Below are 20,507 nucleotides of genomic sequence, written 5' to 3' on the forward strand. Positions count from 1 at the left end.
GTTCTGATGGACATGGCTAAAGAAGTAAGCAGAATAAAGTGAGAGAGCTTCCTAGTTAATCATTTGGACAGTTGCAGTATAAAGTCAGTACGGTTAGGTTAATTTGCAGTCTCCAAAAGACAGGGAAAAATATGCAGTTTTCTGCACCCTTAAATATGCAGTTTTTAAATAAATTGAATATTTGTAATTAGATTTTACTTTTTGCAGCATTGTACAGTAAGATGTTAAGAGTAACGTAATTTCTTTTTCTTGTCTAAAAAAGCCTACCAAAATGAAAAATAATCCTGCAGTGTTCATGTACAAATTGGCCACCTGCAACATATGCAGTGCTTAAAAGTACAGCTTTGAAAATGATTTCAGATTACTTGCTCAGTGATTGTAATTAATTCTTTGTCTTAAGTGTTAGAACACTATTATTTGTGTTCAAGGCAGAATAAGGTCTCTTAGGTAGCCATGTAAAATAAGCTTTTTAGAAGGGCTCTCAAATCTGCCCATTATTAAGTTGCTACATTAACACTTCCTTGGTAATATAGGAAGTAAAAGTAAAATAAATAAATAAACAATGAGAGTGTTATTGGCAGTTTAGTTGCCACTAGATTCATGTTTCTTGATTATTTTAAAAAAAGAATATGAAAAAAATAAATCAATCTTCTACAACAGATTTTTAGATTCTGTAGTACTGACCCCTAACCTAATCAAAGTTAAAACGATACACAGTAGTAGCCTGTGTGTGGTTTAGGGACAAAGTAGTTAGGTTGCTTTGATCTTTTTAACTAGTATTAATTATCTGTTTCGCTGATTGCAATCAACAGTAAGAAATTTTGAGCATTTCTCGGTTTTGCTTTCTTGTAGGTTGCCTTGATACTTTGGCTGCTATGCAGGACCTAAAAATGGGTATAGCAAATACAGAAGAGGAGACTCAAGCAGTAATGAAAGTTTATTCTAAAGAAGACTATAGTGTTGTTAACAGATTTGAAAGTATGTATATAATAACATTTTATATCATAAATTAATCAAGCTTGTGAAATAAAAGACTAGGGCAAGTTAACTATATTTCTTATCTCCTTTTTTCTTGTGTTTTTTTTTCTGTAGGTCATGGAGGTGGCTGGGGTTATTCAGCCCACTCAGTAGAAGCTATCCGTTTCTGTGCTGATACAGATATTTTGTTAGGTGGTCTTGGTCTTTTTGGAGGTAGGGGTGAATACACTGCTAAAATAAAGGTAAGGTTTTTGGGTTTGTTTTAAACAATTTTTTGTCTCAGAACTTTAGAAATGCCACCTGAAAACATCATTCATTTTATTTCTTGACGAATTAGCAGTTTACTGTATTTTAAAAGCATTAGTGATGCAACTGGAACCAGGCTTCTTAGAGAGAAGTAATGAAATGTATGCAGTTCAGGTGGATGAGGTAGAGAACTGAGGATTGTCAAGATTTGGCTTGTTCTTTCCTTCACTAAATGCTACACGATCTTAGTGGCTGGAATTCCTTCAGTACCAGCTGAACTGTTGCTTCTCACCATCTCTTTGCCATTTCTTTCTCAGACTGATCTCAGGATGGCTTCTCAGCTGGGATTTTTCAATTGAGAGGAAATTGAAATGGCACCATACTTATGTTTACTTTGTGCCATACAAAGATGGTTAGGGCTGGAGCATGTGTACTGATTTAAATAAATAAGTCTGGCTTTGAATAAAGAAATTCATGTAAAGACAATGTGATTATTACAGGAATCTTATTTCTGATAAATATTCCTGCATTTAATAGAAATTTCAGAAATGCCTTGAAAAATGTTTTAAAGGAAAGAGCTAATAGCTGTATGAGATTTATGTAAAGTCTCTATATAAGGAACATGTTACTGTTATCGTATATTTGTCATTTAGTGGATTATTGAGTTTTCTGTTTTCAGATGATAGGGCTGCTAATTATTACTATTTGTTTTAGGGCAATTAATTGATGGTGTGTGGTTAGCAGTAACGTGCATAAGACAACTGGAGGTCTGAAATAAATAGTTGTAATTTATTCTACTTTGAGTTTATTCTAATACAAACATGGAGAATTGCAAATGGCTAAGGAAAGCAAAGAAAGTTGGCCAAGAAAGTCATTATACTAAGGTTTAAATACTAAAGGTAGAAACCCTGTCAGACCACTCTTGTATTATTTGTTCAATTTGTTTCTTGTTGTCTAGGATTAGTTTATGGCCATGGTAAGGTTTACCAGTCCTACTACAGTTAACTGCATATTAAATAGGGGCCTACAGGAGAAGTTAGGCATGTATTGTGAGAATTTCTCAAACTAGTCAAGTCGTAGAAGTGATTTTTGACTGAGTAAGAAGCCCATATTCTTTTGTAAAAGGTAGCTTTTTTTTCTGTCATACTTGTGGACTGTTTACAACATTATTGACTTAATAACAGTCAACCTACCCCTTTCCAGATGAGTTGAATGTATCTCCAGTACATTTCAATCTATGATAAAAAACCTGCACCTTTTTTTGACTTTTCTAGATGCTCTATATTCAGCCTGTCTGCAAGATTTAGGGAGTTTCTACACTTAAAATCGTAATATATTTAGGCATAAGGCTGGGAAGGCAGTGTAAACTGCTGTTTTTTAATAGTTCGTGACATTACAAAATCATGAGTTCCAGGTGCAAATTTGCCTATCAGTGACAGAAACTAGCAATTGCTTTTGGGAAGCGGAAAGGGTAATAGTAGACTGTTTACAGAATAACGGACAAGAAGTAAGTGGTAATATGAGGTTTCTAACAGCTGAGACATATATATGTATATTTTTTGTTACTCTACCAGTTGTTTGAATTGGGACCAGATGGGGGAGACCATGAGACTGATGGCGACCTTCTTGCTGAAACAGATGTCTTAGCATATGATTGTGCTGCTAGGTAAGATGTTTCTTTACTTACTTTTTCCTATTTGATTTTTTGTTTTTCCTTCATACACTTTCTAAAATCATTTAAATGTTGGCTGAGATGATCAACTTTATTAGCACTTGTAGCCTGGAAACTAAAACTTTAAACACACTTTTTTTTGCTTAATTATAAGTAGCAGAATGCCACATACCTCACCAAGACAAAAAGTTGCAGCAGCTCTTTTACGTACTCATATTAAAAGAATACAAATGAGTATTTGTATTGAACAACTTATCATTAAACTTTCTGCAATGTAAAATTATCATAACCTTGGGAGAGCTTATTGTGCTTCAGCTCATTTGGAAAGAAGCAGTTGGAAAAAAGCTTTAAAGCTTTTTGCTTATGGAATGGGTTGACTTTTGTTTAGCCTGCATTTACATTCCCTGTTATGAAAGAATTTTTAGCTGAAATCATCTGTAAGTAATTCTTTTAATTCTTATGAATCAAGATCCCCTAAATAGGTGTTTCAATGCTTTCTTAAGCATTCATGAGTAATACCTGAGAATCTATGCCTAAACTCTTGTCACTTAACAAAAAATTTACAGGTAATTTTCTGAAAATGAATTTTAAAATTACAATGAGTATCTTACTTATAGTTTCATGTAATAAATGTAATTAGGTTATTGTACATTTTAAGTTAACCTTATCTTTTCTAACATTTTTGAACATTTAATAACTAATTGTGTAAAAATGCAAGGCTATGCTAGACTTAAGAATTTGCAACTTCTTCTGAATTTAAAACAAATAAAAAATAAAATTTACTATGTTTTTCAACGAAGTATTTTAAATGTCAAATATAAATAGATACTTGAGATTAAAAGCTTAATTCTCATTGATTTTCAGTTTTCTCTTCTAAAGAGACTATAATTTGTTAAAGATTTATCTATAAACTAATTCAGATACACCTTTTCTTTAAATTTACTTCTCTTAGAGAGAAATATGCAATGATGTTTGATGAACCAGTACTCCTACAAGCTGGCTGGTGGTATGTAGCCTGGGCAAGAGTGTCAGGACCTAGCAGTGACTGTGGATCTCATGGACAGGCTTCTATTACTACAGATGATGGGTATTTTTTTTTCTGTATTTCTTAATGCAGAAGAGGAGATCTCATATTACTTGAATAATTGCTTTCTCTGCTTGTTTTTTCCTCTTTCAGTGTTGTCTTTCAGTTTAAAAGTTCCAAGAAATCAAATAATGGTACAGATGTTAATGCAGGGCAGATCCCGCAGTTACTCTACAGGTAATATTTTGACCTTTATTTAGAACAATTTCTCAACATGTTTTTAAACAAAGGCCCTGTTAAGCATGTTTCATTACATTATTATTTTGTAAAGTTAAGGAAATAAGTATCTGAAAAAATTAGGGGAAACCTAGTGTCTAAGAAAAGTAGTAAGTCTATATTATAGCAACATCTGTTTGTAGTTTTTCTTTGAAAGCTGATTTTTTATATATAATGTTCTGAGATTTTAATTAGGAAAAAAATGGCTTAAATGATATCTCACAGTTCTTTAGAGCCTCATTTCATCTAACATTTCGTTTTTTTGTAGTTGGAAATTATTCTACTTAGTAGGTCTCATTTTAGGGTGGAATACTATTAAACAGTTTTTCACATTGCATTACTTCCATGAAAAAAAAGCAAAAATTAGTTACGGTTTACTCTTAGTTACCATAAATTTATTGTTCCAGTGATGAGTATTAAATAACCTGGATTTAAAAAGCGAGAAGTCTTTCACTGTATTAATGTATCTTTCAGATTTCCTCAAATATAATGTTATGCAAACATAAATTTAGATATCCTTATGCATTTAAGGTCACAGGACCATAAATAATATGTACCAATTCTCTTCTGTGTCCTTTTTCACCACATTCTCTTCAAGGCTCTTGATCAGAGCAGCTGACTTATCCAGTTAAGCTCTTTATCAGTAGACTCCTCTCTCTCCAAAGGAACGTTTCATTTTGACTAATGCATGTAAAGCCTGTGCACAAACTGTTAATCAGTTGGTTAATTTCTATAGAGAGACAGCTGTAGCCAAAGACAGACAAGTTTTGAGCCCTCTGAGGGAATGACATGGCTGAAGAGCTACAGGTGGCATGAGCAGATTGGTGTTGCATTAATACATGCTTTTTTGTGATTCCAAACAATATCCTATGCACTTCAGAGTTAAAGATAAATTCAGGGATGCTATAACCTCAAGAGAGAAAAAACTTTCTTATTAGGAGTCACAGATCTTCTAGATGTTTGTATCCCTTTGTTCCCCAATTTGTTCTTTCTTTTCATAGAATCTTAGAATGGCTTGTGTTAGAAGGGACTTCAAAGATCATCTAGTTCCAACGCTTGTGCTGTGGGCAGGATTGCTAATCACTAGATGTCAACGGTTTACGGGCGTTCGGCCCGTAATGCACTAGATGAGGCTGCCCAGGGCCCCATCCAGTGTGGCCTTGAATACCGTCAGGGATGGAGCATCCACAGCTTCTCTGGGCAGCCTGTGCCAGTGCCTCACCACCCTCTCAGTGAAAAATTTACCCCGGCACCTAATCTGTATCTTCCCTCTTTTAGTTTGGAATCATACCCCCTTGTGCTATCACTGTCTACCCACGTAAAAAGTTGATTTTCCTCCTGAAAAAAAAAAGGTTTATTTCCTTACCTCCCTGTAGTACATAAAGTTTTGTCTTTCTAGATTTCTAGATTGCAGCTTGAGCTAAATTGGAAGGATAAAATATGCTCAAAGTTGCATCTGCCTTCAGGAGATGTGGACTGATTTTGTCTCCACAAATACTCATAGACAAGGTTTTGAGTTTGATTCTTAGTGCCAGTTATGCATAGATGTCTCAACATAAAAGTGAAGATGCAGCCTATGCATGCTACAACCTAGCATTCTGTGAGAAATGCCAATTCTAGTTCTAGAAATGTTATCTAAAGAAGTACAATATATACTTGCATCAATTTCGCATGGGTCTTCAACTTAATTCTCAGTTGTCATGGTGTTGCTAGTTGAACAGATAATTGATTTTTGTTCTAAAAGGGTTAGGATCTAGAGGAGATTACGCTGAAATTGAGCATTTCTAGATAATTCTTTTAAACCTCTCATCCATTATTATTCTACTTCAGCAATACAAAGAATAAAGCTTGGTGCAGATTTCGGGTCAGTTTGTAAATTGTTCTTCCAGGCTACCGACAAGTGATGGCAGTGCATCCAAAGGAAAACAGCAAACCAGTGAACCTGTTCATATTTTAAAGAGATCTTTTGCCAGAACTGTTTCAGTGGTGAGTATTATCAAGAATCCTCTTTATTCCTGTTCCTTGTTTCCTGCACATTCATTTATAGTTAACAAAACGGAAAGGTGTACATGTGGATGTAGCTTATGAATTTTTTTCTACCTACTTATCAAGACACAGATGGGTACACTGATATAAAGAACTTTGGTGTTTTATTTTTGTTCATTTGTTGGTTTGCTTTTACTTTTTCTGAAGATTTCAGACTTAACTTTAAGCCTAAGCTAAGGTAGGTACTGAACTGATTATGCAAGCCTAGAAGTGGTTTTGTTTATAAGGTTTAGCTTACTTTTCATGCCTGAGCTTCTTAGTTTTTTTGTTTGTTTGTTTTGTGTGTTTGGGTTTTTTAATTTTATACTTACTGCTTGCATTCAGTGTACAAGCCCTTACTGCCAAGAAATTAACATTAGCAGATTTTCAGAGTTTTGATAGAGCTGTACTATATGCTGATTTCTGTGGCTTTTAAATTACCATCAGCAATTAGTCATTGGTAAGATTCATTTTCCTCTTGGATACTTCCCAGTATGCATTGAGTATCAGAGAGCATTTAATTAAGCTTTGATAAGCTGAGGTAAGGAATATTAATAGGTATAGTGCACTTCAGCTCTTGTTAGAAGAGTGTTGAGTTCTTTGCATATAGCAGGAGGCTGGTCAAATTTTGAAGCATAGTGCTCTAAGTTGAAATCCCGTATTATGATGCAAAATAAGGCCAACTCCATCTTTTTGTTTTCAAGTACAGTCTTTTCCATATCTATTACAATGATTATTTGATTTTCAGTTTCATCCTTTTTAAAATATATTTTTTATTGCATTGTGTGTACTGCCTGTATTCTCAGCTAATAGTTACATTCAAGTTACTGCCTCCATAGAGACATCAGTTTGATTTCCTTAACTTTTTTTTTTTCTTATTTATGTATTCTTCATTTCTTCAGTATCCTCTAATGGTGAGGATGATATTCTGGTGTTCAGATTCATTCTATACATTTATCTTAATGATTTGCATTTTTAGTAATTACATTATCAGAACATGTTAATAGCTTCTCTAAACATGTTTGCATTAAATTAGTGACTACTATGGCTTTTAGTACATTGCACTGCATCTTCCCTTATCATCAATTATATACTTTCTATAAGGGCATGTAATGACAGGACAAGCAGAAATGGCTCTAAACTGGAAGAGAGTAGACTTAGAATAGATATTAGGAAGAAATTCTTTACTATGAGGGCGGTGGGAGACTGGAACAGGTTGCCCGGCAAGGTTGTGAATGCCCCCTCCCTGGAAGCATTCAAGGCCGGTCTGGATGAGGCTTTGAGCAACCTGGTCCAGTGGGAGGTGTCCCTGCCTGTAGCAGAGGGGTTGGAACTAGATGATCTTAAAGGTCCCTTCCAACCCAAACCATTCTATGCTTCTGTGATTACAGTGAAATATTCTTTACTTTCTCCAGCTGCTTATTCTCAACTAGGTTTTATGTCTCGTACGGTAGATGTGTGTAGTCACAAACATGGGTAATAGATAATGTTTGTTTTTCATCTTATTCTGATGCAGAAAGTTCACTTTCTGTTGTTTTTGTTGTTTTGTTTTGTTTTTAATACAAAACCTGTCTTCCTTCCATATCTTTAAATAGGAATGCTTTGAGTCTTTATTGAGTATTCTTCACTGGAGCTGGACAACACTGGTGCTGGGAGTTGAAGAACTTCGTGGACTGAAAGGATTCCAATACACTGCTACTCTTTTGGATCTAGAAAGGCTGCGTTTTGTGGGCACTTGCTGTCTGAGGTTGCTGAGGGTCTACACCTGTGAAATATATCCAATATCAGGTATTTTTCTTAATTCACTTGTTTCCTGTTTATTAGCAAATAATAATGTGTGAGGCATTGAAAAATTGATTGAAGTATTCTTGTAGAGTATGTTGTAGGATGAAATTGCTTGTACAAATATCTTTATTGGAGCAATTAAGAGTATTGCAGTCAGAAATGGGATATTTGCAATTAACTGCATAACAAGTGTCTATCACCATATGTTTGCATTGAAACTCAAGTGTGTTTCCGTTTTTGGTTGCACATGACAGTTGGGTTATTTTAGTCTATTTTTATCTTTGTTTTTTTTGCATTTCTCTGCATAGTAGCTGCTTTGCTAATGAGCACAATTTAAATTTTGAATGTTTTTCACGCCTGTAGTTTAACAGTACATATATTAAAATGCAGTATATATTATGAAAAACTGGAAAATTTGAAGTTTCTGATGTTCCAGTTTCTTTGATATACCTTAACACCCTTTACTGTTTTGCTTTGTGAAATTAACTTCTCTAAAAACAGAGGAGCTATATTAATATCTAGCTATAACATTTGCTTGTATAATATGCATTTTATATGAAAATGGTTCATTTACTGTACATTAATGCTCTTCTTTTTGTAACCTAGCTACAGCTAAGGCAGTTGTAGAAGAAACCAGTAAACTAGCAGATTGCATTGGAAAAACTAGGACCTTGCTGAGAAAAATTCTATCTGAAGGAGTTGATAATTGCATGGTCAAGTTGGACAATGATCCCCAAGGATATCTCAGTCAGCCCCTGAGTCTTTTAGAAGCTGTTCTTCAAGAATGCCATAATACTTTTACAGCTTGCTTTCATTCTTTTTATCCAACACCATCTCTCCAGTGGGCGTGTCTTTGTGACTTGCTGAATTGTTTGGACCAGGTATTTTAAGATGTCACAAATGAATATTACAACTTAGGTTGCTCTTCTGCTTAAAGAATCTAAACAGTATTTAAATTCTTTATTCTTTATGTGTGTTTATCCTGAATTGCAATTTGAATTCTGCTATGATTAAAATATATATATATATGATTGCAGGTTTGGCAACTAGAAACTTATATGTCTTTTAACATAAAGATTCTTTCTCTGGGACAGTGAAGAAAATCTACTGTAGCTGTTAGCAACTGCTTTTTCAGTGCGTAGTCCACACTTACTGTATGATTCCTGTTGCTGCATATTGCTTAAAAGCATATTTATGACTTTTTTTATACAGTTCATCAGTAATAATTGAATAATTTTTCAAATAATTTTTCATTGTTAAATGTTGCAACTGTGCTCTGATCCGGCAAAGTGGATGAGAAGCTAGCAATGTTATCCTATAAGCAGCAAGTGTTTTCTGAGTATCTTGCTAATTATGAATGGTCATCCTATGTCTAAGCGTTCTAGTTGTTTGTTTGCATAGATTACAATGATATATAAACAGTTCATTTTTTGGCTTGAAAATCCATTTCTTGTAATAAAATTCAAGAGGGAACCAGTTCTTTAACATATTAGTCTAATTATATTTTGATTAATTGTAAGTCTTTGAGGGGTCTTTTAATTTCAAAAGTAGTTTTGATGGGTTTATTATTTTAAAACATGTTAGACAATGAATTTTAATTATTCCAATGTGGAAGATCTAAATGGAAATTCATGAGAGAAGGTAATGTAAAATTCACAGGATAGCTAAAAGTATATGAAATAGTTTATTTCAATTATTTTTTATAGCTATTATAAAACTATAGATTTCCTTTCAAAAGTTGTTTTTCCTCACTGACTTTGAATGCAGCAGTGCCTTTCTATTAATTTCTTTTTACGCTTTTAGGATATCCAGGAAGCAAATTTCAAAACCTCCAGTAGTCGGCTTCTTGCTGCTGTTATGTCTGCTCTCTGCCACACTTCAGTAAAACTGACCTCTATCTTTCCAATTGCTTATGATGGAGAAGCATTGCTGCGATCAGTGGTCAAACAAGTCAGCACTGAGAATGACTCTGCTCTGGCCCATCGTTTCCCCCTTTTGGTTTCACATATGGAAAAACTGAGTCAGGTCAGGATCTATTCTAAAAATCTCAAAACGTGTTTTACTTTGCTACAAAGAAAAGCTATGTATATTAAAATTTTGACTAAAGAAGGATGAAGTTGAATTTGCCTAAGTGCTTCCTTTTTAAAAGACTGCTCTCAGGAGCTCTCAGTATTCTTGCATATTTTTATCTTTTGGTCTGAAATACTCCATACAATTCTTTCTTGTTTCCGAAAAAATGTTTCTTCTTTATTTTTGAATGTTAAACTTGTAGAAATGTAGTTCAGAATTGTCTTCTATTGCATAGTCTTTTCTGCAACAGTTTCTCAGCTTTTGCACATGATCACAGGAGTGACCGTGTGAATAGACTCAGTGCTTTGAGGAAGAATCAACATATCTTTGATAAGAAAAAGTCATGCCTCAGAAACTGGAATTTTTAAATGACTCACTGAACAGTTTAGACAAGGAAAGTCCAGTTCATATAGTTTTCAATATTATCCTGATCAAAAGGTGTTGAACAATGTATTTTTGCAGTTCTAGTATCTTCTATTTCAGAAAAGATAAACAGGAATATAAAGGGTAAAGACAATAAAGATCTGGGTCTGCAAGATAGTATTATTCAATTTAGAAGATAAGGAGGCGTAAGGTCTTACAAAATTGTTACTTATACATGAAAGGTATGCAATAGATAGAAGTTGAGTCTTCTAATAGCAAAACTGCCGAGCAGATAGAGACTTTAGCAAAAGGTAAGTTCAAAAGAGAGCTATTTTTCTGAGAACATGTAATAACATTGCTCTGTAGACCATTTTTATGCTCAAAGATTTCATGGACGTAGAAAGCAGCTGCATAAGATAATGAAAAAAATATCCATCAAAAACTGTTAAATGCTAAGTTAATATTTCCATCTTGGAGACAGCTCTTTCTTAACGTCTAAATATTGAGTGTACTGGGTGGCTATCAGTACAGGTTTGCTTGATGTGATTGCTGACTTACCTGTGCATACAGTGTTGGATATTCACAGGAGACAAAATAGTGAGAAAGACAAACCTTTGTTTCTGATCACTAGAGCTAGTTTTGTTTTTCCTTACTGAGAATGACTTTCATGGCTAACTGTTTTGAAGAACAGTGGATATCACTGTTAGGTAGAAGACACAGTAGGTACCTAAGCTTAGATTTGTTTTACATTCTTAGTTCAGTAAAGAAAACCAGTTTTTATCAGCTTCCTGTCACTGGCTTCATCTTCCTTGTTTGCACAGAAATTCTCTTCACTAACATCAAAGCCAAAAAGCTTCTGAGTTTCTTTTTAGACAGTGGAGAAGATGATGGTGTGGAGAGCTCAATAGATATCAATCTATTTTATGCTTTTAATCCATGTGTCAGGGAGGGCTGCAAGAAATACTGCCTCCTGACAGGGCACCTAGCTATCTTTCCTATACAATAAACAATGTGGACACCAGTTCATTCTGGAAATTTAGAATAGATAGTATTTTTTTGAAAAAAGGAGTACACAGTGTGATAGCCTTGAGAATATTAATAAGTTTTTACCCACTAGACATTTCTTTTTTTTAATTTTACCTTCAATTACCTAATGTTTGTAATATGCAGAAAGTTAAATTTTAAAAGAATAAACAATATTATGTGCCATTTTTCTCTTCATCATGCAGAGTGAAGAAAATGTTTCAGGGATGACAAGCTTTCGGGAAGTGCTGGAGAAGATGTTGGTCATTGTTGTTTTACCAGTACGGAACAGCCTCAGGCGGGAAAACGAACTTTTCTCTTCACATCTGGTTTCTAATACCTGTGGGTTGCTTGCTAGTATTGTGAGTGAGCTTACAGCATCAGCATTAGGATCTGAGGTAAAGTTTCTTTAAGATCATTCCTGGAAGTCATTGTTTAGGACAGATATATTATGCAAGTCATACAGACTGTAACAGTGGTTATGTAGGTGTACGTATCTTTCAGAGATACTGGAATTGTTCTCAGTAGCTTTCAGACGTCTAAGTTTTTAAAAAGCATATATATTCACTGTGTTAGTTGAATACTGTTGAAAAATAGCTACTTCATTATGGCTGAAGAGTACTGTAATTTTTTTACAAAGTGAGTGTTTTTCTTTTTGCGTGCCTACTCATGCAAGTACACACTCAAAATATATTGGTTTAGAGCTCACTGGAGGCAGCACCACATTTTGAAGTGTTTCTGTGCCTCTCATTTTATCATAGGGTCCGCCATGTGTTCTGTATGCTTTTGACTGTGGGTCAGAATTTGTTTTTGGATTGTCTAACTTTCTCTTGTATGTGTTAGACCCTCCTTAATATTATAATCCTTTACGTATTCAATATTAAATAATAAATTTGTCAAATTTCTATGTATAAGTATATATATTCTTTCACTTGACTTTCTCCAGTTAGTTTGGTTTGTACTGGAAAATTGAGAATGGTACTGAGTCTAAACTCTTAAAATCCAGAGATGCATATGTATGAAGCTATCATATTTTTAAATGATAGGAATTTATTCAGTTTTATTAAGCTCACATCCCAGTTTATGTACTATCAGCATTTTTTTTTTCACAGAATGTACGTAACTTTTCATAGCAGTGATTAAAGATGTTTTTATTATTATGTAAAATCTGTTCCTTTACTCTTGGTCTTGACCATATCTAAGGCAGAAATATGTCACTCTTCTTGAAGCATGTTTAAATTTTATCTTTTTTGATTATTCATATTATATGTTTAGATACGTGAAAAATTTAGGAATAAGATTCTTAGTTATTTCTCACTATTTCATAATTACCACAAAAAAATATATATTTTTAGATAATACTAAAAAGAAGCTGATATAGTGACATCTTTTATGTTTTTATGTATGAGTTGACTTAAAATTTACCCACTTGAAAGTCTTAAATTTTAATTCACTTAACTTTGCTTTTTTTTTTTTTTAAGTTGTCTAGTGTTTAGCAGCTAACTTTTCCTGCTTTTATTTCATTTTCTACAGGTTGATGGGCTGAACTCTCTTCATTCTGTCAAATCCACTCCAAACAGATTCACTAAAACAAGTCAGGGTAGAAGCTGGAATACTGGGAATGGATCCCCTGATGCAATATGTTTCTCTGTGGACAAAGCTGGTGTCGTTGTAGTAGGATTTTCCGTTTATGGTGGAGGGGGAATTCATGAGTATGAGCTGGAAGTATTAGTTGATGATGTAAGTACTACATTTGAAAAAAAAAAAAAAAACTGAACAAAAGATTTTTTCATAATGTATTCCACAATGTAATATTGTAACATGCTTATACAGTCTAAGCTACCAGTGTAGCTGTAGGGTTTTTTGCTTTGCTTGTGGTAGTGACTTTTGTCATGTTTCAAGCTACATGCAATATCCGGTAAGTTTCTTAAGTCAGTTATGACCTTGAAATCTTACTTTATTACAGGCAGTGTTTGTATTAGGCTTTTCACTTCCTGGAGCTAAATGTAAATTAGCGACAGGTATCTCTCTATACACTGCTAAGGAAAATAAGAAAAAAAAGTACTCCAATTTAAAACATTTTTACACCAATAGTTAAAAAAGAAAAGAATAGCCTGCCAACATGATCAGACTGACTCTTAAAGTACTCACCTATAACATACATGCTTTGTGCCCTTGTGATGAAGACACACTTGCGTTCTTTTAAACTCAATTGTTCATTTTAAGTGACTATTCTAATCTCTTTCAAAGGGCAAGCATAGACTGCTATGGAAGATTTGCCTATCCACTCAGTAATTTCCTTTCTAACTGAGAAGCTTCACTATTGACTCTAAACAATTTTTTAGTTTTGCTTTATGTATAACGATTTGTGTAACAAATTTTGCAAGAAGGCATTACTTATTTGCGTATTTGAAGACACGTATTTGCATATGTGCCATGTATTTATAATGTAAACATATTAAAATTACATTGTTTCTTTGATTCAGAGTGATCATACGGGAGATTCAGCTCATTCTCATAGATGGACATCTTTAGAGTTGGTTAAAGGAACATACACCACTGATGATTCTCCCAGTGACATAGCTGAAATTAGACTTGACAAAGTTGTGCCACTGAAGGTAAATTAAAAAAGTACATGTCTGTAGGTTTCTTGTGAAACAAGTCTTATGACTTGTAGAAAACAAGAACTTGAATGTTCAGTGTGATTCTTTTTGTTTACATGTTTACAATTGATCTTGATATCTTTGCTTTATGAATTGTCAGTTTTGCACTGAAAAGTGCAAATCCTAGAAGAAATTAGAACTTAACTTTTAAAATGGTATAAACCAGTTTGTAATTCCTAAGCAATTACAGATCTTGAATGTGCAGCTTTCTTGTATGCAGTTTGGTATCTTGACACTTATCAAACAATTAGAAGGAATCATAGAATAGTTTGGGTTCGAAGGGACCTTAAAGATCATCTAGTTCCAACTCCTCTTTCATGAGCAGAGGCACCTTCCTCTAGAATGGGTTACTCAGAGCCCCTTCTAAACTGGCCTTTGAACACCTCCAGGGATGATGCATTCACAACTTCGCTGGAGAATTTGTTCCAGTTCTTCACCACCCTCACAGCAACTAATTTCTTCTTTGAGGGTAGATTTAGATTAGATCTTTAAGTTTAAAGCCATTATCCCTGTCGTTACATTCCCTCAAAGAGTTCTTCCCCATCTTTCCTGTAGGTCCCTTTAGGTACTGGAAGGCTGCTATAAGGTCTTCCCAGAGCCTTCTCTTCTCCAGGCTGAACAACCTCAATTCTCTCAGCCTGTCTTCATAAGAGAGTCCTCTGGACTAGCTCCAACAGATCCAACAGGTCCATGTCCTTCTTGGTTGGCATGGCCCTAGACCTGGACACTCCAGGTGGGGCCTCATAAGTGCAGAGCAGAGGGAGAGAATGACTTGGTTGCAATCACCTCCCTCGACTTGCTGGCCTCATTTCTTTTGTTGTAGCCCAAGAAGTGGTTGGCTTTGAAGTCCTTTTCCTCTGCACTGCTCTCAATCCATTCTCTGCCTAACCTGTATTTGTGCTTGGGATTACCATGACCCATGTGCAGGACCTTGCACATGGCCTTGTTGAACTTCATGAGGTTCGCACAGGCCAAACTCTCAAGCCTGTCCAGGTCTGTCTGTATGGCATCCCATCCCTCCAGTGTGTTGACTGCACCACGCAGCTTGATGTTGCCCACAAACTTGCTGAGGGTGCACTCAATCCCGTTGCCTACATCACCAATAAGAATGTTAAGTAGTGCTGGTCCCAATACTAAAGTAGTACTTTACTTAAGTTTTATTCCATAGCTTGGGAACATGAAGCAACTTTGACTTCTGTTAAATATTTTTTTCAGTCAGTTACATTTGTAGAGTCCTTTGAAGGACTTTTCACGCTTTTCAGTATTAATGTAAAATAATAACTATAATAGCTTTCATAAAACTATGAAGCCTAACTTATGTACTTGTTTTATACTGCTCTCTATTTTTGCCTCTCCTTTTTAAGGAAAATGTGAAATATGCAGTTCGTTTGAGGAATTACGGAAGCCGAACTGCCAATGGAGATGGAGGAATGACCACAGTTCAGTGTCCAGATGGTGTAACATTTACCTTTAGTACGTGTAGTCTGAGCAGTAATGGCACAAACCAAACACGGGGACAAATTCCACAGATTCTTTATTACAGGTTTGTGTGTTACCATGATCTGTTTCTGAGAAAAGTGAATGAGAACAGCTGCTATACAACTTTTTTTTTTTTTTAAGAGAAGTAACAGAAATAAGCACATCTGGAGTGTGTTTGTGTGTTAATTCTCTAGCAGAATTAACATGTTTTTTCAGGGTAATTTCAGTCTTTGGTTTTAAAATGTTTCTGATTAGGGCAGAAGTGTGTTGGAAGGATTCATTGGAAATATATAGTTGCATCCAGAGTCAACAACTAATAAATATAAATTAAAAACCCATGAGACTGACAGCAAAAGTACAATTCTATGAGACAGTGAAAAATAAGGCCTTTCTGCAGGAGTGTTTTATTGAGGTCAGAGAGAAGTTACCCTGCTGTACTTTTCGTTTGGTTGCACTTTCAACTCTTTCACATAAAGTCAAGTCATTGAGCATTCTGAGCTGCTAGTTCTGGAATCTTAATGTTCTGTAATGCTGTTTTGGAAGATCAAAACTTTCTAAACATAAGAAATCTAGTAGAATGGGAAATTTGCTTTACTTGTTGACTTAGTGATTTCAGCAGTCTATGAAAAAACTGAATCACTATCATCTTGAAGACTTGAATTAGTTTATAATCATCATTAGGCTGCTTTGAAAGTATAAATCAAAATAGATCTTTTGTATGTTTTGGGAAAAAGATTTTGTGCGTAATCTCCATATATTGATTGGTAGAACCTAATTTGACATAAAGTAGATTTCAAAGAGAAAACTATTTGTTGAGAGTAGCCTTACATTGTATTTCAAAAACAAAATTAATCTTTAGAATGGGGAGTGAGAATCTTTTTCACAGTTATAGCACATAAATATTAATTGAAAGAGTTTTACTGGTTTCTGTAAAGTGTTTAGCGTTTTGTTTGGTCTTGGAAGAGCAGTACATTTCTAGCTTTTGTCAAAGCAGACATTTCAGAAACATGCTTTTCATATTTTCTGTGAAATAAAAAGAAAACAATAGCTAAGGGCAAATACTGAGGTGTTGCCTCCAAAGTACCCTCAGTGGTTGACTTGTGTTGTTTCTTTTATTATTTTATCGTAAAATAATTGTTTTAATTATTCTATGCCAAGAATAAGTCAGCCATGTTTAAGTTAATTTTCTATTTTATGAACTTACTTTAACTTAATCTACCATCCAGGAGTGAGTATGACGGAGATCTGCAATCACAGCTTTTGAATAAAGCTAATGAAGAAGACAAAAATTGTAGCAGGGCTCTTTCAGTTGTGAGTGCTGTTGTACGAGCAGCCAAAGACCTGTTGCACAGGGCTCTTGCTGTAGATGGTAAGATTTTTGATAACTGACTTCCAAAATTGACTTTTCAGAACTTCTTTCTTTGTTAGAGGGATTTAAGAGTAGAAAATCAGTGATAAAACAATTGTGATATTTCTCTTCTGTCTTCTAAGAACGATTGTGATGTTTGTCTTCTGTCTTCAAAGAATATTTTTCTAACCTGTCATAGCTGTACATACTGAACTGGGAGTAACTTTCTAAATCATTGAGTTGCACTTGAAGTATATGCACTATCGTAGGCATATACTTCATATAAACTTGTTCGTCAGATTAGCAAACATTAAAGCTAGAAAGATTCTGTATTGCCAAAACATATGCTTTAGTGGGTCACTTCCAAATGTTATTGCATGTATTGCACAATGATGGTAGCAGGAAAACTGATGAATGTAATGCATTTACAAACACTTAAGCATCCATTTTTGAGAAATTCAGACATTAGTCTTAAAATTTAATGCTTTTAAGCTGTATCAAAGGAGTCCAGAATATTGAGTACTGTTACAGAAACTGATTTTGAGAGCTGGGAGGGGCATGTTATACAAGATTTTATAGCACATAAAATATTAACACAGTTTTACAAAATGGCAAAGAATTGATAAAATTATGCTCTAAAACAAGGAAATTTTTTAACACAGAACTGTATATAATGGCATGCTTGTCTCAGGTGAACTTTGCACATTTATAATTTGGTTTTGAAATAATGAAAGTAGCTTAAAGTAAAAACTAATGTAGAAGCTGGAAGATTAACTAATAAGAAGCAAACAAGAAAAATAAGATGCTCTTTCAACCATGATACATTTATTATAAAGAATATTACAATACTTGTGTTGTAACTATCTTTGTTTAGCTGAAGACATTCCAGAACTACTCAGCTCTTCCAGTCTGTTCTCAATGCTGCTTCCCCTCATAATAGCCTACATAGGACCAGTTGCAGCAGCAATTCCCAAGGTATGCTCCTCAATAGAAATTACTGAAAAAAATTAAGAACATTATATAAGGAAGAAATTTACTCTGAAAAATTTTTACGTGATGATTTTTTATGATTTTATGAATTAGTGTTTTATGTTTGACCGGTTGACTCATCATGAAATTTCCAAGAGACAGGAATTTTAAAAATGTCATTCTTTATCTATGACTTTTTTAAAAATTTATGTGGAAGTTATCAGAAAAAAAAAAAAACCTTAAGGAAGAAGATTAAAAGAATACAGCTTTGACAGTAGGAAAAGGCAAAAAGTTAGAAGGATCTGGATTTATTACTTATTGATGAATACTGATGGAATGAACTTTTTTATATTATATAAATTCAGATTTTACAATGAACATTCAAAGCAGTGGTAGCTATTTATTAAACAAAGGTTGTTTCCATCAAATTTACAGATGGGAAGATGTCACCTATGAATAAAAATACTTTTCAGTGGCAAAGTATACTTAAACATGTCTGAAAATTTTGAAAACTGATATTGAATTTACAAATGTTACTAATCCCTAGCTATTAGACGTTATTATCTTTTATGTCTTTTTCATGAACTGTAAGCTCTATCCTAACTTCTCTTTAAAGGGGGAGGACCGCTACTTAAAATCAAACATTCATTTCTTTAAAATATATTTGAAATTCAAATTACCTTGTTACTATGATGAACTAAAGTTTGCAACAAGTGTTTTGCTTCAGAAGCATTCCTCTCCTATGAAAATCTCATAAGGATTACTGAGAACAATGCAGTGTTTGTCAATACATGCATTAAAAATGTTCAATATTGGAAAAATAACAATTTTCTTAGAAAACAAACTACAACTGGAGTATGACTTTTAGCCAGTGTTTCCTTTCTGTCAACTCATAATTGTTGTTCATTCGTGTTCAAACTTTCTGACGTTAGAGAAGGTGTTTTAATGTACATATCTCACAGCTGCAAACACAGATTCTTATTCTGTTCTTTGATAAGTCTCTTATTTGAGATTAACCTAGTGATTCATTTTCTACAAGAATTGTGTAGATGCAGAATTGGAAAATGTGACTGAATGAATTGTGATAGTGATTTATTAGAATATCTAAAACTGCCATTGTACAATGGTTGCAAGAAATGTAAGTTTCTATTTTTTTTTTTCACTCAGTCATAAGTAATAATTTAGTGTATTTGGTGTTGTGTTACAGGTTGCTGTAGAGGTCTTTGGCCTAGTACAACAATTACTTCCTTCTGTGGCAGTTTTGAATCAGAAATATGCTCCTCCAGCTTTTAACCCCAATCAGTCTACAGACAGCACCACAGGAAACCAACCAGAGCAAGGGCTTTCAGCTTGTACTACCTCTAATCACTACGCCGTTGTGGAAAGTGAACATCCCTATAAACCTGCCTGTGTTACACACTACAAGGTAAACACTAGATCTTAAATATTAATTTTTTATTTCTTAAATACTTCTAACATATTATTTTCATTTTGTCAAAATTTGCTGTCTGATAATGTTGGGTGAGAATTCATACTGTCTAATATAGGAAACTGTTTTGTATATTGTGAATGTATTGTTTTCTGGAGAAAGTTATCTTTCTTTAGTGTAAATTTAACCTTCAATTCAGGTATGTAAGGAAATCACCTAAATTTGCTCATTCTTAGATTTTCCTACTGTTATATACAGTTTATTTGCTCTAGTTGTGTAGGCTGTAGAAGTTGGAATTTTTTATCTAACAGACATTATCTAATCATATCTCAGACATTCTTATCTAATGCTAAAGCAGTGCTTTGTGAAAACACTTAGCATCCATTCTAGTCAAATTAATGTGTATTATAGCATAGGCATCCCTACTCTACTATTTTGGTTTGCCATTTAAATTCTTCGCAAATTAGATACACTTGGACTATGATTTCACTTTGCAAAGGTCTCTGATGTTATCTTCACTGTGTTGAGTCACTTTGAATGGGATTAATTCTGCCTTACATAGGTGACAATTAAATAAATTTTCAGAATGTCAATTAAGAGAGAGTGATTTTTATTCCGCTGAGTAAAGGGCAGAGGCATAAATTACCTGTCTGAAATATAAATCATGTGTTTTGTTTCCAGAACAAGTGAGTTCCACAGAGGCATTGATTTCAAAACAGTAAATCCAAGAATCCAAGATAACTACAGTTATCTGATCTTCCTGAAGTGACAATTCTTATTATTGCTCTGAAAGTTTATGGGGCCTATTTAAAGCTGGTAATAACTAGCTTTTACCACTTTTAAAATAGTGTAACTGTATGCTACCATAATACAGACCATATTCTTAACAATGCTTCAGCTCCTATGTGCTTTTCTAGGTTTGTGCAAAGCAGACAGACATTGAATGTGTCTTTTAAGGGTTGCATTTTAAAAGGTATTTGAAAGGTAAATACATATACGAGTCTGTCAGTTTCTTTAATGGTCTTTTATAGGGTTCTTCAACACAGAAGCAAACACAAATGATATCCTAAGCATAAATACTTAATCCGGACATAAGATAAAACATGATCATAGCTCAGTGTAAAGCGTTTCAGGTGTATCCGAATGTCAAAACTAAT

General features: G+C 34.1%; 1 protein-coding gene across 14 annotated transcripts in view; it reads left to right on the forward strand.

Moving 5' to 3' along the window:
• The window catches only part of MYCBP2 (MYC binding protein 2, E3 ubiquitin protein ligase), a 196,087-nt gene that overhangs the window by 86,769 nt on the left and 88,811 nt on the right, over positions 1-20,507 (forward strand). For all 14 annotated transcript variants that reach the window (XM_021417056.1, XM_021417087.1, XM_021417072.1 and 11 more), the window contains 16 exons: positions 853-978; positions 1,093-1,220; positions 2,799-2,890; positions 3,849-3,983; positions 4,074-4,157; positions 6,086-6,182; positions 7,817-8,009; positions 8,613-8,887; positions 9,810-10,031; positions 11,669-11,860; positions 12,996-13,202; positions 13,949-14,080; positions 15,490-15,668; positions 16,831-16,973; positions 17,827-17,927; positions 19,129-19,347. In XM_021417056.1, the coding sequence (XP_021272731.1) occupies positions 853-978; positions 1,093-1,220; positions 2,799-2,890; positions 3,849-3,983; positions 4,074-4,157; positions 6,086-6,182; positions 7,817-8,009; positions 8,613-8,887; positions 9,810-10,031; positions 11,669-11,860; positions 12,996-13,202; positions 13,949-14,080; positions 15,490-15,668; positions 16,831-16,973; positions 17,827-17,927; positions 19,129-19,347 (2,525 nt within the window). The remainder of the gene's footprint in view (positions 1-852; positions 979-1,092; positions 1,221-2,798; positions 2,891-3,848; positions 3,984-4,073; positions 4,158-6,085; positions 6,183-7,816; positions 8,010-8,612; positions 8,888-9,809; positions 10,032-11,668; positions 11,861-12,995; positions 13,203-13,948; positions 14,081-15,489; positions 15,669-16,830; positions 16,974-17,826; positions 17,928-19,128; positions 19,348-20,507) is intronic.

The sequence above is a fragment of the Numida meleagris genome, chromosome 1 (genome assembly GCF_002078875.1).
Source record: "Numida meleagris isolate 19003 breed g44 Domestic line chromosome 1, NumMel1.0, whole genome shotgun sequence".
Lineage (NCBI taxonomy): Eukaryota > Metazoa > Chordata > Aves > Galliformes > Numididae > Numida > Numida meleagris.